The 16,150-nt window shown below is 45.1% G+C and overlaps 2 protein-coding genes across 6 annotated transcripts in view; one reads left to right on the top strand and one right to left on the bottom strand.

The window, feature by feature from the left end:
* The window catches only part of ZCCHC17 (zinc finger CCHC-type containing 17), a 71,598-nt gene extending 59,589 nt beyond the window's left edge, over positions 1–12,009 (bottom strand). For 3 of the 5 annotated variants that reach the window (XM_010353678.2, XM_030942517.1, XM_010353699.2), the window contains exon 1: positions 11,915–12,009. Coding sequence is in view for 1 of the 5 variants with exons in the window: in XM_010353694.2 (XP_010351996.2) it covers positions 11,777–11,908 (132 nt within the window). In the remaining 4 variants the exon portion in view is untranslated. Of the gene's footprint in view, positions 1–11,776 lie in introns of all 5 variants that reach the window. The other 2 variants (XM_010353686.2, XM_010353694.2) reach the window with 2 other exon arrangements.
* Positions 12,010–12,144: 135 nt separating this feature from the next.
* Positions 12,145–16,150, top strand: part of SNRNP40 (small nuclear ribonucleoprotein U5 subunit 40) — a 39,721-nt gene continuing 35,715 nt past the window's right edge. Inside the window, exons 1-2 of the mRNA XM_010353658.2 lie at positions 12,145–12,380; positions 15,926–16,055. Of these exons, the coding sequence (XP_010351960.1) occupies positions 12,240–12,380; positions 15,926–16,055 (271 nt within the window). The 5' untranslated portion in view covers positions 12,145–12,239. The remainder of the gene's footprint in view (positions 12,381–15,925; positions 16,056–16,150) is intronic.

Below are 16,150 nucleotides of genomic sequence, written 5' to 3'. Positions count from 1 at the left end.
CTGCCTAAGTAGCAAAACTTACAGCTTTGGATACTTACCTTAGAGATAATCTTGCTCAGTCTCCTGATTTTAAACAGAGAGGAAACCAGCAATCTAGCAGCTCTTAAACATGCCTCTTTACTCTGTTGGATAAATCACTGCCAAGATAAATCTAATGGTACTATCCTCAGTTCTCTTTCCTCCCAATTACACTTGACACCAGTAAGACCTGAAATTATTTTTCTTGTGTTTTCACAGGTAAATACTTTCTTCTCTCCTCAACCCTCACTGCTTCCTTTCACTTTCAGAGGATGATTTGATGTCCTGCTTTTGGTAAGTATTCCTGATTGACAATGACCATCCATTAAGTAGACAGCTTCACTTGAAACAGAAATGAAAGAAAATTCTGTCAGGACATCCAAACCCTTGTTCTAGTATTATCCCATAGCTCAGAAACACCCTTGTCTTCCAAGTTCCATAAGACAATCTTATATCCTTATAATAAACTTGCCCTTTTCTGCTTAGGTCAGCCAAAGTATCTTTTTATTACTTTACTAAAGTACACAGAGATAATACAGGCAGATTCGTCAGTTCTTGAGAAATAGCTCATAAACAGGTTAATTCCAAGTTTTACATTCTGGTTAAATCCTGCCTCTTCCATTTCATAGCAATACAATCTCATCTCTAGCCTGTCCCTTCCCTCTGTCCAGTATCCCTTATCTCACATGCTAGAATAGGAGTTATTAATGTATCAAGTTCTATCAGGAGACTTTTATTATCCCTCCAATACTTGAAACATACAGAATCCACAGGGGCACCAGCAGCTGAAACATCTAAATTAACTTCAAATATCTTAATCTATCATCTGTTCCTCTATACACAAAGGTCATAGGCCAGATGCAGTGGCTCACGCCTATAATCCCAGCACTTTGGGAGGCCAAGGCAAGTGGATCATCTGAGGTCAGGAGTTCGAGACCAGCCGGGCCAACATGGTGAAACCCTATCTTTACTAAAACACAAAAAATGAGCCAGGCATGGTGGTGCACACCTGTGGTCCCAGCTACTTGGGAGGCTGAGGCAGGGGAATTGCTTGAACCTGGAAGGCAGAGGTTGCAGTGAGCCGAGATTGCGCCACTGCACTCCAGCCTGGTGACACAGTGAGACTCCATCTCAAAAAAAAAAAAAAAAGAATAAAAATTAGCCAGGCATGATGGCTGGCACCTGTAATCCCAGCTACGCTGGAGGCTGAGGCAGGAGAATCGCTTGAACTGGGGAGGCGGACGCTGCAGTGAGCCAAGATTGGGCCACTGCACTCCAGCCTAGGCAACAGAGCAAGATTCCGTCTCAAAAAAAAAAAAGTCAAAAGCAGAAATGAACTTACATTGTTGCTTACAGACTTCTGCTGTGATCAGCATATAAAAAGCTAGGTTTAGTGCTCCCAGATTTGCAACTCCTGTAGAACAGTGGCCTAAGAAACCCCGTGCAATTCTTCAAGAAGGAAACTGGGGCCAGGTGCAGTGGCTCAGGACTGTAATCCCAGCACTTTGGGAGGCTAAGGCGGGAGGATCACTTGAGGCCAGGAGTTCAAGACCAGCCTGGACAACACAGCAAGATTTTATCTCCACTTTAAAAAAGAAAAAATCAGCCAGGCATGGTGGCTCACGCCTATAATCCCAGCATTTTGGGAGGTCAAGACGGGCGGATCACAAGGTCAAGAGATCGAGACCATCCTGGCCAACATGGTGAAACCCCGTCTCTACTAAAAATACAAAAATTAGCTGGGCATAGTGGCACATGCCTGTAGTCTCAGGTACTTGGGAGGCTGAGGCAGGAGAATTGCTTGAACCCAGGAGGCGGAGACTACAGTGAGCCAAGATCGTGCCACTACAGTCTGGCCTGGTGACAAAGTGAGACTCTGTCTCCAAAAAGGAAAAAAAGAAAAAAATCAGCCAGGTGTGGTGACATCAGTCTAAAATCCCAGCTACTTTGGAAGCTGAAGCAAGAGGATCACTTGAGCTAAGGAGATATCAAGGCTGCAGTGAGGTACGATCACGCCAATGCAATCCAGCCTGGGCGACACAGTGAGACCTTATCTCAAAAAAACTGGCATGCATTTTTGAGGGAAAGCCTGAAATCTAACAGTACAGTACTCCCCCCATCCACAGCTGTACTTTCCACAGTTGCAGTTACTCACAGTCTACCACGGTCCAAAAACACCAAATGAAAAATTCCAGAAATAAACAATTCATAAGTTTAATACTATTATGTTGTTCTTATTAGTGTGATGAAATCTTGTGCCATCCCACTCTGTTCCATCTGGGATATGAATCATCCCCTTTGTTCAGCGTATCCATGCTGCATACACTAGTCACTTAGTGTATATTAAGTGCCCATTAGTCACATAGTAGCCATCTTGGTTATCAGACTGACTGCTGAAGTATCTCTGCTTGTGTTCAAATAATCCTTTCTTTACTTAATAATGGCCACAAAGCAGAGTAGTAACGCTGGCAATTTCGGTACGCCAAAGAGAAGCTGTAAAGCGCTTCCTTTAAGTGAAAAAGTGAAAGTTCTCAAGGGGAAAAAAATTGTATGCTAAGGTTGCTAAGATCTATAGTAACAATGAGTCCTCAATGTCTGAAATTGTGAGGAAGAAAAAAAATTCATGTTAGTTTTGCTGTTACACCTCAAACTGCTAAAGTTACAGCCACAGTGTATGATAAGTGCTTAGTTAAGATGGAGAGGCATTAAATTTGTGGGTAGAAAATACAAACAGAAACGTTTTCCAATTGATAGCAACTGGGTTCAGCAGTGGCCACAATTTTAGGGATCCAATGGGGGTCTTAGAATGTATCCCCCATGAACAAGGGGGTATAACTATAACAGGTTTACAATTTCAGGAAAGTAAATGGTTGTCATTTTTTAAACATGGAATATAAAACTTTTTTCAAATTCTGTAGAAACCTAGGGTTCTACCGTGGTTACCCAGAGGCTCCTTAGTTAATCCAAATTTATTCTTAAAAAGTCAACTTTCAGGCTAGGCACAGTAACTCATGCCTGTAATCCCAGCACTTTGGAAGGCCAAGGTGGAAGGAATGCTTGAGCCCAGAAGTTCAAGGCCAGCCTGGGCAACATAGCTACACCCCATCTACACAAATACTTAAAAAAAAAAAAAAAAATTATGGCTGGGCATGGTGGCTCACGCCTGTATTCCAGCACTTTGGAAGGCTAAGCACTTGAGGTCATGAGTTCCAGACCAGCCTGGACAACACAGTAAAACCCTATCTCTACTAAAAATACAAAAAATAAAATAAATTAGCTCGGCATGGTGGCACGTGCCCATAGTCCCAGCTACTTAGGAGGCTGAGGCAGGAGGATCACTTGAGCCCAAGAGATGGAGGGTGCACTGAGCAGTGATCATACCACTGTACTCCAGCCTAGACGACAAAATGAAACTCTGTCTCAAAAAGATTAAAAAAAAAAAAAGTCAACTCTGAAATATCTAGGTCACCACAAGGTCCGAGACCAACGAGGCTGCCTCTAAGTCAACCAACCAGAGGTGAGCCTCCATACCAAAGGCTGGGGGAGTAGAACCCCTAAAGAAACGAGAGCTGGGGGAAGTCCCACTCAGAGCAGTTGGGTAGAAGCTTCTCCTCAGTAATTAGGCAAAGGCCAATTATTACTGATTCACAGTTAATATCCCAGCCTTTTGGTGGGCCACAATGAAAGGGGGAGTGAGTGAGAATTACTGGAAGGGTGCCTACTGTTACAATGTATTCTGCTTTGATCCAGTTTACACATTGAAATGCTGTGTAAGATTTCACTTGGAAAAAAGAAGAGTTCTGCTACTTTTTTTAAAGAGTATACAGCCGGGCATGGTGGATCACGCCTGTAATCCTAGCACTTTGGGAGGCCGAGGTGGGTGGATCACGAGGTCAGGAGATCAAGACCATCCTAACATGGTGAAACCCTGTCTCTCCTAAAAATACAAAAAATTAGCCAGGTGTGGTGGCCGGCGCCTGTAATCCCAGCTACTCGGGAGGCTGAGGCAGGAGAATGGCGTGAACCCAGGAGGCAGAGCTTGCAGTGAGCCGAGATGGCACCACTGCACTCCAGCCTGGGCGACAGAGTGAGACTCCATCTCAAAAAAAAAAAAAAAAAAAAAAATATATAATATATATCATCAAGTCAGGCATGGTGGCTCACACCTGTTAATACCAGCACTTTGGGAGGCCAAGGGGGGTGGATCACTAGAGCCTAGGAGTTCAAGAACAGCCTGGGCAACACAATGAAACCCCACCTCTACTAAAAATACAAAAATTAGCCGGGCATTGTGGTGGGCACCTGTAATCCCAGCCACTCGGGAGGCTGAGGCAGGAGAACCGCTTGAACATGGGAGGTGGAGGTTGCAGTGAGTCAAGATTGTGCCACTCCACCCTGGGCAACAGAGACTCTGTCTCAGAAAGAAAAAAAAAAAAAAAGAGTGTATGTAACATTAAGATAGCCAGACAGGACCACATTCATACACTTAAAAGAGCCAGTAAGTTGACAAGGATTGAGGTACACCATTTGGAGTTGCCTTGCAATAGTTCTGAACGCAGAACAAAGCATTTTCCTTCAATGTTTTAAACAACTGTGTTATATAGGGAAGCAACAGGGGACCAATTACTAGCTACCCTCTTTCCAAAACAAGGGGCAGAGCAAGAAATGTATGGGATGGAAGTAAAGGATATAAGAGAAGAAATGGTAGCCCAGAGTGAGGTCAGAGTCTATGTTGTGTGAGGAAGAAATCCCCAAAGAGAACTGTAATATAGAGAAGAGTAGGGTGATGAGGGCACACATTGGAGCAGCCCAGAATGGGCAGTAAGAGCTTGAGCATCGAGAGGTGGGGCCTGAGGATCAAAGAAGTAATGCAATGTTAATTTCATAATGTTGGTAATTACACTGTGGCTATAGAGGAGAATGTCCTTGTTTGTAGGAAAACAAGTTTTCAGGGCTGTTGGAGTATTGGGTCAGCAATTTTAACTCAAATAATTCAGAAAAATGTTATCTGTACCTGCTTCCGTAATTTTGTGATTGTTTCAAAAAAATTTTTTTAAAGTATACATGCAACTGGGAAAAAAATCCTACACATCCTGTCCTCTTATCCCCCAAGCAAGGAAAAGTTTAAAGAACAATATTAAATTGGCAGACACTTTATAGCCTTTTTGGAACTTCATTTAATGTGTCACCTTACTGACCTGGTCAAGATTTTTGTTGTTATCATTTTCCAGCTTGTTTGGATTTAGATTTTGTTACTTAAGAGTACTAATTGACTAGAACCCTAAAGAATTTAAAGGAATTTTAATTTATCTTTAAGCTGTGCTGGAATTGAGAGCAAAGTAAGCTAATTAAAAATACTAGGATATGAACAGAGACAGAATCATGACTCCAGAGCCTGCACAGTTTGTTTTGTTTTTTGTTCTGAGGCAGGGTCTCACTCTGTTGTCCAGGCCACAGTGCAATGGTCCAAACATGGCTCCCTGCAGCCTTGACCTCCTGGGTTCAAGCTATCTCCCACCTCAGCCTCCCATGTAGCTGGGACAGAAACACACCAATGAGCTTGGCTAATTTTTTTTAAGACAGGATCTCATTATGTTGCCCATTCTGGTCTTGAACTCCTGGCTCAAGCAATCCTCCTGCCTCAGCCCTCCAAAGGGCTGAGATTACAGGCATGAGCCATGGTACCCAGCCAAGAGCCTGCATTCTGAAGCACTATACCTCAAAAAGAATTCACAATCTAATATGGTTTGGCTTTGTGTCCTCACCCAAATATCATCTTGAATTGTAATCCCCACATGCTGGGGGTGGGACTGGTGGGAGGTGACTGGATCATGGCAGTTTCCCCTAGACTGTTCTCATGATAGTGAGGGAGTTCTCACAGATCTGATGGCTTAAATGAGGTCCATGACTGGAATTTGAAAGGAAGAAGCATCTATCTTACATGGTCACTCTAGAACTTGGTGGGAGGGAGAAAAGTTGGACCACCAGTTTGACATTTGGAAGTGTCCCGGCTGGGTGCGGTGGCTCACACCTGTAATCCTAACACTTTGGGAGGCTGAGGCTAGTGGATCACTTGAGGTTAGGAGTTTGAGACCAGCCTGGCCAACATGGTGAAACCCCATCTCTACTAAAAGTACACAAATTAGCCAGGCATGGTGGTGCATGCCTGCAGTCCCAGCTACTCAGGAGGCAGAGGTGAGAGAATCGCTTGAATCCGGGAGGAGGAGGTTGCAGTGAGTCGAGATCGCACCACTGTACTCCAGCCTGGGCGACAGAGCAAGACTCTGTCTTAAAAAAATAAAAATAAAAAAGAAAGTGTCCCATCTGTTGATCTGTTGGCTTAAATGTGGCTTAAAAGTTTCTCTTGCTCTCTCTCACACTCTCTCCTCTGACACCACATAAGTTGTGCCTTGCTTCCCCTTCACCTTCCGCCATGAGATATAAGTTTCCTGAGGACTCCTAAGCGATGCAGAACTGTGAGTCAGTTAAACCTTTTTCCTTTATAATTACCCAGTCTCAGGGAGTTCTTTAGAGCAGTGTGAAAATGGGCTAATACACGGCCTAAATCTAAATTTTGTACAGTATAGCTGTAACACTAACTAGGTCCCAACATTAGAGGAAGCAATGTGGGTATCATTAATGGAAGAGGCTAGGACGAGCAAGGTCCGGATCCATTCATTCAAACTAAAACTAAGGACCATTTCTTATTTGATTTTGTGTTCCTGATATACTACAAGTACTCAGTTTTTCTAAATGAGTGAAATGAGCCTTACTATATGCCAAGCACAGGTAGAGAAAGAGGGGGGAACACTTTATGGTCTAAAGGATATAGAAGGAGGAGGAGCTAGGTCCCATTTAATATGTTGGACAGATCAACAGATGTAACACTTTTTTTTTAATTTTTACTTTTTTAAGACGGAGTCTTGCTCTGTTGCCCAGGCTGGAGTGCAGTGGTGCAATCTCGACTCACTGCAACCTCCGCCTCCCGGATTCAAGCGATTCTCTCACCTCTGCCTCCTGAGTAGCAGGGACTACAGGCATGCACCACCATACGCAGCTAATTTGCGTACTTTTAGTAGAGATGGGGTTTCACCATGTTGGCCAGGCTGGTCTCAAACTCCTGACCTCAAATGATCCGCTAGCCTCAGCCTCCCAAAGTGTTAGGATTACAGGTGTGAGCCACTGCACCCGGCCGGGACACTTCCAAATGTCAAACTGGTGGTCCAACTTTTCTCCCTCCCACCAAACTCTAGAGTGACCATGTAAGATAGATGCTTCTTCCTTTCAAATTCCAGTTATGGACCTGTTGAGAAAATAGCCAAAAGCAGGAAAGAGGAATAGTAAAATGCCAGGAAATACACAAAAGATGAACTCAGAAAATGCAAAAGCTTAAAGGAATTATGGAAATAATTAAACCTATTACTCTTATGCAACTGAAAATGAAGCCAAGTGATGTGACAAAGGCTGCTCACAGTTAGCAACATTGGTACAAGACCCCAGGATCAGCACTTATTCTACCACCCAACACTACTCTTTCAGTCAATTATTCCTAAGATCTCTTCAAAGCCTTATAATAGCTAATATTTGAGTGCTTCACATCTGCCATGTATTAATCTAAGAGCTTTACTTCTCTTAATTTTCTTTTTAAAAATTTATCTTCATGAAATTCAATAATTCTCTTCTTGACTATCCCATAAAACAGGCAATTATCATTGCCATTTTAAAAATGAGGACACAAGAGAAGCTAAGTAAACTTGTTCAAGATTGTAAAATATGAATGATGGAGATGGGATTCAAATCATTTTTAGGGACATTTTTTTCCTCCCTTTGTAGAATGTGGAATTGTTGTAAGCATGCCCTTGTCTTGCACATCATATCCTTCCTCCCCAAATCTCCAATGCCTAGCACAGTGTAAGACATGGAAATTGTCTACTAAAATAGTGAAGTATTTAATTTTACCCCATTTACATTGTTAATTGATCAATTCAGTATGCTATTGATTGTTGTTTTTATATAAAATACTTTATAAACCTGCTTTCAATCCTTAAAACTCCTCTACAAAGCAAGTAATCCTACTTTACAGGAATGAAGTAACTTGTCCAAAACCACATAGCAAGAAAGAGACAAATCTTAGGCCATTCCAAGAGCCACACACACTTGCCACTAAACCACCCTTTTTTTCTTTTTTTCTTTTTTTCTTTTTGAGATGGAGTTTCACTCTTGTCACCCAGGCTGAAGTGCAATAGCACGATCTTAGCTCACTGCAACCTCCTCCCAGGTTCAAGCAATTCTCCTGCTTCAGCCTCCCAAGTAGCTGGGATTATAGCCATACACCACCATGCTCAGCTAATTTTTGTATTTTTAATAGAGACAGGGTTTCACCATGTTGGTCAGGATGGTCTTAAACTTCTGACCTTAGGTGATCCACCTGCCTTGGCCTCCCAAAGTGCTGGGATTACAGGAGTGAGCCACCGCGCCCGGCCTAAACCACCCATTTCAACACGGTCCCTGTTCTCAAAGACCTCCTAGTCTGATAGGGATAATGGTGACCAATTATACTGCAATGTGATAAGTGCTAAGGCAGAAGCTGGGTGGCCAGGCATGGTGGCTTATGCCTATAATCGTAGCACTATTGGGAGACCAAGGCGGCAAGATCGCTTGAGGCCAGGAGTTTGAGACCAGCCTAGACAACATGGCAAGACCTTATCTCCACAAAAAATACAACAATTAGCCAGGCATGGTGGTGCATACCTGTAGTCCCACCTACTGGAGAGGCTGAGGTGGGAGGATCACTGGAGCCTGGGAGGTCAAGGCTACAGTGAGCCATAATCACGCCACTGCAATCAGCCTGGACAACAGAGACCCTGTCTCAAGACAAACAAACAAAAGTAGTAGCTAGGAAGAGAAAGAGGGTCTGGGGGAAATAGGGAAGTTAAACAGATAACTGAGTAAGCCTTTTAGGATAAACAGAAATCCTCTAGCAGAGAATACTGTTCTTTGACCTCATTAGAACCCTGATTTATTGGCCTCTATTTTCTTTCAATCTATCAGCCCTCCCCTTTTTCTTCAGTTTTCTTCCAAACCAGCTTAGATTCCATAGCCCATCATTCCAACAACACCCTAAACTCCCTTTAACTCTGTCTTTATAGTTTACTGTCTGGCAGTACCTCTAACCTGGTCAGGGACAGTTGCAGACAACAGAACCCATTTAAGCAGAAAGGGATGTACTGCAATAAAAGACTTTGGCAGAACTTCCAGGAACAACACCTAAACCACAAAATAACACCACCTTTGCCACAATCCAAGAAAGTTATGGCTATTACTGCAGCAAGTCACCAAACCAGGGAGCTATTGACTGGAGAACTTATTGCCATGACTGGCAGCAAAACTGGATGACTCATACCCTCCTTCTCTTCACATTTAACTCAGTTCCAAATTCAATTTTCACCTTAGATGCAAAGGAGTCTAGAAAATGGTTTTTAGTTTTCCAGATTTTTCAGTAAGAGAAGACATATTAGAGGTTAGAATGTGTCTTGAGCAAGCGATGTCCTTGCCATACCCAGACAGGTTTTCTCCACGTATGCACTAAACCACTGAATATGCTGGAAAAGTTTTTAATTTTTTTTCCTTGCATCCTACATTTCTCTAGTAACCTCACTCTCCCACACTCCACAATGACTTTCAAATCTTCTACAATATTCTCAAATTTCTCAGTTGTATCCTCAATTGGATCCTGGATAATCCCTTATCCCCATCGGTTAGCGCATCCTCTCCTCCTCTTTACAATCATATCTATGAAAAATATTGTGTAGGTTCACTACCTACATTTTCTTGTCCAAATCCTTGCCTCATATCTGGCTTTTTGCCCAATCACACCAACAAAATAACTCTTGCTAACGTTACCATGACCTCCATGATGATAAAAGCCAAAATATATTTTTCAATCTTCATGTTATTAAATTCTAGACGTTTCTATCACAAATCATTCTTTTGCTTCTGAAACATTCCTCCAGTCTTCCTTCCTTCCTTCTGTATCTCCTGTAGGTTCATCCACCTGTTCTTCACCATTAAATGTTGGAACTAGTCAAGGTTCTGACTTAGGTGACCTTATCCACACCTACGGCACAATTCACGTACATACAAATTATCCCCAGTTTTATATTCCCAACACAAATCTCTCTTCTGAGCACAAAGCTGTGTTTCAAACTGCCTCCTGGATGTCATGAATGACCCCACACAATCAATCAATCAATCAAAACTGGTCTCAGCTGGGAGCAGTGGCGCAAGCCTGTAATCTCAGAATTTTGGGAGGCCGAGGCAGGTGGATCACTTGAGACCAGGAGTTGGAGACCAGCCTTGCCAATACGGTGGAACCCCATCTCCAACAAAAATACAAAAATTGGCCGGGCGCAGCAGTGGCGACTGTAATCCCAGCTACTGGGGAGGCTAAGGCAGGAGAATTGCTTGAACCTGGGAGGTGGAGGTTGCAGTGAGCCGAGATTGTGTCACCGCACTCCAGCCTGGGCAACAGAGCAAGAACCTCTTCCCCGCGAAAACAAACAAACAAACAAACAAACAACAACAAAAAAAAAAACTGGTCTCTAGTCGTCTTCTAGTGTTCCCTATCCAGCTTGGGGGATTCTGTGATAGTGAGTGAATGGTACCACCATCTATTCAACTACATAAGCCAGAAACCTGAGTTACCTTTGACTCCCGTCTTCACTCACTAAAATCAACCCTTCACCAAGTTCCGCCCATTTTACCTCCTACATACCTCTAGAATCTGTCCAATTCTCTGCAGTTCCACCCATATCTCAGTCCTCACTGACATCTCTGACCAGGATTACTGCATATCCTACGTGGTCCACATATATCGACTAGGGCTTCCCCAGCCCCAATCTGTTCACACCACTGAGCCTGAGAGATCAAGCCCCCTCCTCCACCACACCCCACTGGGGGAAGACGGCTCAGTGGTATCCCATCCGTTTTAAAATAAAAGCTACAAATTCCTGCAAGGTCTGACCGCTATCACGTACAGCTTCATCTTGTACCATACTCCCCTTCATTCTCTTTGTATCAGTCACACTGGCTCTTTGTGCTTTCAGTCATTTTTCCTCCCAAGTGCCTCAGGGCTCTGAACAAGTAGTTCTCTATGGAAGGTTCTGCCTTTACCTCTTCACTTAATTAATTACAATTCTTCCTGCAGCTACCAGAGCAGGCATCTTTTCCTCTGAAAAACCTTCCTGCTTATTTCAGGCACTCATAGCATCAAACAGCACTAGGAGGCATTTCCATGTATTAGTGAGGTCATTGTTTAACGTTTTCCCCACCAGACTTAAACGCCCTGAGGGTAGGGGCCGTGTCTGGTTCACGACGTACCCCCAACGCGCTGCTAAATAAGTATCAGCTGGACGACTGACGCAATGACCACGTTCATGAGCATGAGTCTCAAATTTCTCAACAAGACTATGCTCTGGAGAAGGAGTCGGACATTTCCTTCATTATTGTCTCTCTCAGAGGGGCATAGACTAGGCCTTAATCAAAAACTGCAAAATCAGTGGCAGAAACAAGTCAGCCTCCTCGGCCAAATGGGGCACCGGAGGAAGTTGGGACACAGGCCTTTCCCCCTGGGAATGCCCGGCACAGGACTGGCCACGACGGGCGCTCTTGAAGAAGGGAGCCGCAGGGGCTGGGATTTGCCGCCAGAGACCCCAAGGCTCCGCTCCCGCCCGGAAAGGGAGCCCATGCTACTACTTACCACAGCTGGGGACTCGGGGCCCGCCTCCCACCCCTTGCTATCAGCACACTCAGCTGAGAAGGGCAGCTTCAGACTGCACAACCGAGGCGTCGCCTCCAGACTCAGGCAACCACCCACCCAGCTCTTCCTCATACGTACTAGGCGTCAGCTCCAGGGACCCGACTCCCAGCGCTGAACTAAACGGCCGACCCCAGTCAGCCAGTGCGTTTCCACCCACAAGACCCAGCGCGCCTAGGGAGGTCGCCAGCTCCGTCCACCAATCCTGGAATCGCACTCTCATGACGTCAGAAAGAGATGCCCAATAACAAGAGACTATCCGGGGGCGGTGCAAATGGGAATATTGAAAACCGATTGGTTCTTCCAAGCTGGAAGTTGTGGAGGAAGGACTAAGCTGGAACCAATTGCGTGGCGCCTGAGGGGGGCAGCGCGGTCAGTGGCGGCGCTGAAGAGACCGGTTGCCGCCATGATAGAACAACAGAAGCGTAAGGGCCCAGAGTTGCCGCTGGTTCCAGTCAAGCGGCAGCGGCATGAGTTGCTGCTGGGAGCGGGGTCGGGCCCAGGAGCCGGGCAGCAGCAGGCGACGCCGGGAGCTTTGCTGCAAGCGGTAAGTGAAGAAGCAGGCGGCCTTTGGCCCTCAGCTCATTTTCCTCCCCTCAGAGCGCTGTATCTGGTGACCCGGCACCGACCCTTTCCCGCATTGCGCGGGGCAGAACGAGAGTTTCTACCTACAGTTAAAGCACACCAACACTGTAAAAGCGCCTCATAGCCTGCGGATGCTCCGTACTTGTTCCCCCGTTTGGCGCTGGTTTTCAGCCTCTCGACTGCCCTGTGAGGTAGCGTTAGAATTAGAGTTGAGAACCTTGGGCTCACAACCCGGACCCGGGCTTAAGCATCCTGACTCTAACATGGATGTAGCATAGAACAGAAATTCCGAAGAGTTTGTAGAATGAATGAATGAGGGAGGGAGGAAAAGAGGGAAATGATTGGTGTTGGCTCGTTTTGGGACTTTGGGCAAGTTGCTTTTCCCTTTATTCCTCTGCACTAGTATTATTAACAACTGAATAGCGGCTGACATTGACTCTTGTACTAAGGTGTTTTGTATATGAAATTGCCATTGATCTTGGCAGCAGCCTGTTAGGAACGTTATTAACCCATTTTGCAGATGGAAAAACAGACTTATCAAGTACGTGATAGAAACAGATGTTGAACTGAGAAACCATGCTCCTAACTATATTTTTTGTAAGATAGAAATAGTGATCACACTTCTAATGCCCTGTTTAGGCTCAGACGAGGAAATACGAGTGTCCTCTCATCTCCTCAATAAATCCTGCTGGCACCGTTCTCAAAATAGATCTAGAATTGCTACTTCTACCATCCCATCACTGCCTCATGGCCTAAGCCGTTATTATCTCATCTGGCGTTTTTGTAGTGGGACCCTAACTGGTCTTCCACTTTCTGCCTTTGTATCAGCACCTGTTACCAAGCCAATAACCAAAGGAATCCTTCTAAACAACAGATCACATTACACTCTGCAGAAAACTTTCTGGTGGCTTTCTACTTTCATCCAAAATAAAAACCAAAATTCTTAAAATTATTTGTCCTCTTTCCCTTTACCTCTCTTACCAATTTCTCATTGCTCACTTGGCTTCAGTTACACTCTCTTCCAAACCTCTGCCCCAGGACCTTTGCATTTGCTGTCCTTCCTGTGGGATTACTCTTCCCAAATGTTCACATGGTTTACTATTCAGCTCCTGCTAATATTTGCCCAAATGTAATTTTTTCAGTGAGGGTTTTCCTGACCACCCTATTTTAAATTGCAGTACCACATACTGTGGAACCCACATTGCTTCTCTCTCTCTCTCTTTTTGTTTTTTCTTTTTAGACAGAATCTCTCTGTGTTGACCACTGGCTCACTGCATCCTCCGCCACCCGAGATCAAGTAATCCTTCTGCCTCAGCCTCCTGAATAGCTGGGACCACAGACACACACCACCATACCTAATTGTATTGTATTTTTTTGTAGAGACAGGATTTCACTCCTGAGCTCAAGCAATCCGCACACCTTGGCCTCCCAAAGTGCTGAGATTACAGGCATGAGCCACCGTGCCCATCCCTTCTTTTTTTCTATAGCACGTGACACCAAGTATATATTTTGCTTGTTTTCTCTCACCTTTTCTCTTCCCTTCCCCCTTTCCCACTGGAACAGCAAGCTCCATTGTTTATTTTGTTCATAGCTGTTTGCCCAGTGCCTAGCACATAACTTTTTATTTTTAAGATGGAATTTTGCTCTTGTCGCCCAGGCTGGAGTGGAATGGCGCGATCTCAGCGCACTACAACCTCCGCCTCCCAGGTTCAAGCGATACTCCTGCCTCAGCCTCCTGAGTGGCTGGAATTACAGGCGCCCACCACCACGCCTGGCTAATTTTTGGGTTTTTTTTTTTTAGTAGAGACGGGGTTTCACCATGTTGGTCAGGCTGGTCTCAAACTCTTGACCTCAAGTGATCTGCCCACCTCAGCCTCCCCAAGTGCTGGGATTACAGGTGTGAGCCACCGTGCCCAGCCTGCACATAACATTTCTTAAAACTAAATGAGCCGGGCGCGGTGGCTCACGCCTGTAATCCCAGCACTTTGGGAGGCCGAGGCGGGCGGATCACGAGGTCAGGAGATCGAGACCATCCTGGCTAACACGGTGAAACCCCGTCTCTACTAAAAATAAAAAAAAACTGGTGGCAGGCGCCTGTAGTCCCAGCTACTCGGGATGCTGAGACAGGAGAATGGCGTGAACCCGGGAGGTAGAGCTTGCGGTGAGCCAAGATTGCACCACTGCACTCCAGCCTGGGCGACAGAGTGAGACTCCATTTCAAAAAAAAAAAAAAAAACTAAATGAATGTGGCGGGGCTTGGTGGCGGGCGTCTGTAATCCCAGCCAGTCGGGAGGCTAATGCAGGAGAATCGCCTGAACCCAGGAGGCAGAGTTTGCAATGAGATGAGATCACGCCATTGTACTCCAGCCTGGGCAACAGAGCAAGACTCCTTCCCAATAAATAAATAAATAAGAATGTGTTGGAAAGTGCTGAAGAGATTTGGGGATTATGGGTAGTATACTTCTCCCATTTGACAAGTGAGCATATCAGCCCATGTTTAGATGAATTGCCCAAGTGTCATCTTAGTGTCCAAGACCATAATCAAAACTACTTCACCCGTGCTGAGGATCCCTTTGCTATGAAAAAAAATAAGAAATAAAAATAGGCCGTACGCAGTGGCTCGTGCCTGTAATCCCAGCACTCTGGGAGGCCAAGGCAGGCAGATCACTTGAGGCTGGGAGTTTGAGACCAGCCTGGCCAACATGGTGAAACCCCATCTCTACTAAAAATGCAAAAATTAGCCGGGCATGGTTGTGCATGCCTGTAATCTTGGCTGCTCGGGAGGCTGAGGCACCAGATCCCTTGAACCCAGAAAGCAGAAGTTGCGGTGAGCCGAGATCACGCCACTGCATGCCAGCCTGGGTGACAGAGCAAGACTGTCTCAAAACACACACACAAAAAATAAAACAAAACTATTTCACCCAGTACTCCGTACCATGCAGGGTTGTTGGGAAAGTCAGTTCTGTCATTCATTAAATGAGCCAGGCCAAATGTGGTGGCTCATTCCTATAATCTTAGTGCTTTGGGAGGCCAAGGAAGGACGCCAGAAGTTTGAGACCAGCCTGGGCAATGTAGCAAGATCTCATCTCCACAAAAACTAAAATAATTAGCACATTATGCTAGTGCATGCATGTAGTCCTGGCTCCTCAGGAGGCTGAGGCAGGAGGATCACTTGAGTCAAGGAGTTTGAAGCTGCAGTGAACCATGATCACACCAATGCGGTCCAGCCTAGGTGACAGAATGAGACCATAGCTCCAAAAAAAAAGTTGATCATACAACAAGAGCCGAGAGAGTGAACAAGAAAGTCATTATAACAGGTAGATAATGGAAGGTTTCAGGGAGTATCAAGTTGGAGGCATTCATGTGAGAAGAGGTGCCGTTCTCTAAGTCAGATGAAACCCACTTAATCATTGTTTTCCTGGTCTTTTCCTTCCACTCCCCACCCCCTAATTTTGTAGCCTCCTTTGCCTGTATGCAGTAGTTACCTTGTGCTTCTCTTTTGTTTAGGGACCTCCAAGGTGTTCCTCCCTTCAAGCCCCAATCATGCTGCTCTCTGGACATGAAGGGGAAGTATACTGCTGCAAGTTCCACCCCAACGGATCCACCTTAGCATCTGCAGGATTTGATCGACTGATATGTGAGGCATAGTTTTTGAATCTGAAATAATTGTTCCTGCCAGAGAGTGATTTTTTTTTTAAATCTTGGGTGCCACAGAAGGTATCACTTTATGTT

The sequence above is a fragment of the Rhinopithecus roxellana genome, chromosome 12 (genome assembly GCF_007565055.1).
Source record: "Rhinopithecus roxellana isolate Shanxi Qingling chromosome 12, ASM756505v1, whole genome shotgun sequence".
NCBI lineage: Eukaryota > Metazoa > Chordata > Mammalia > Primates > Cercopithecidae > Rhinopithecus > Rhinopithecus roxellana.
The sequence above is the reverse complement of the archived record's forward strand: the minus strand, read 5'-3'. Positions and strand labels throughout refer to the sequence as shown.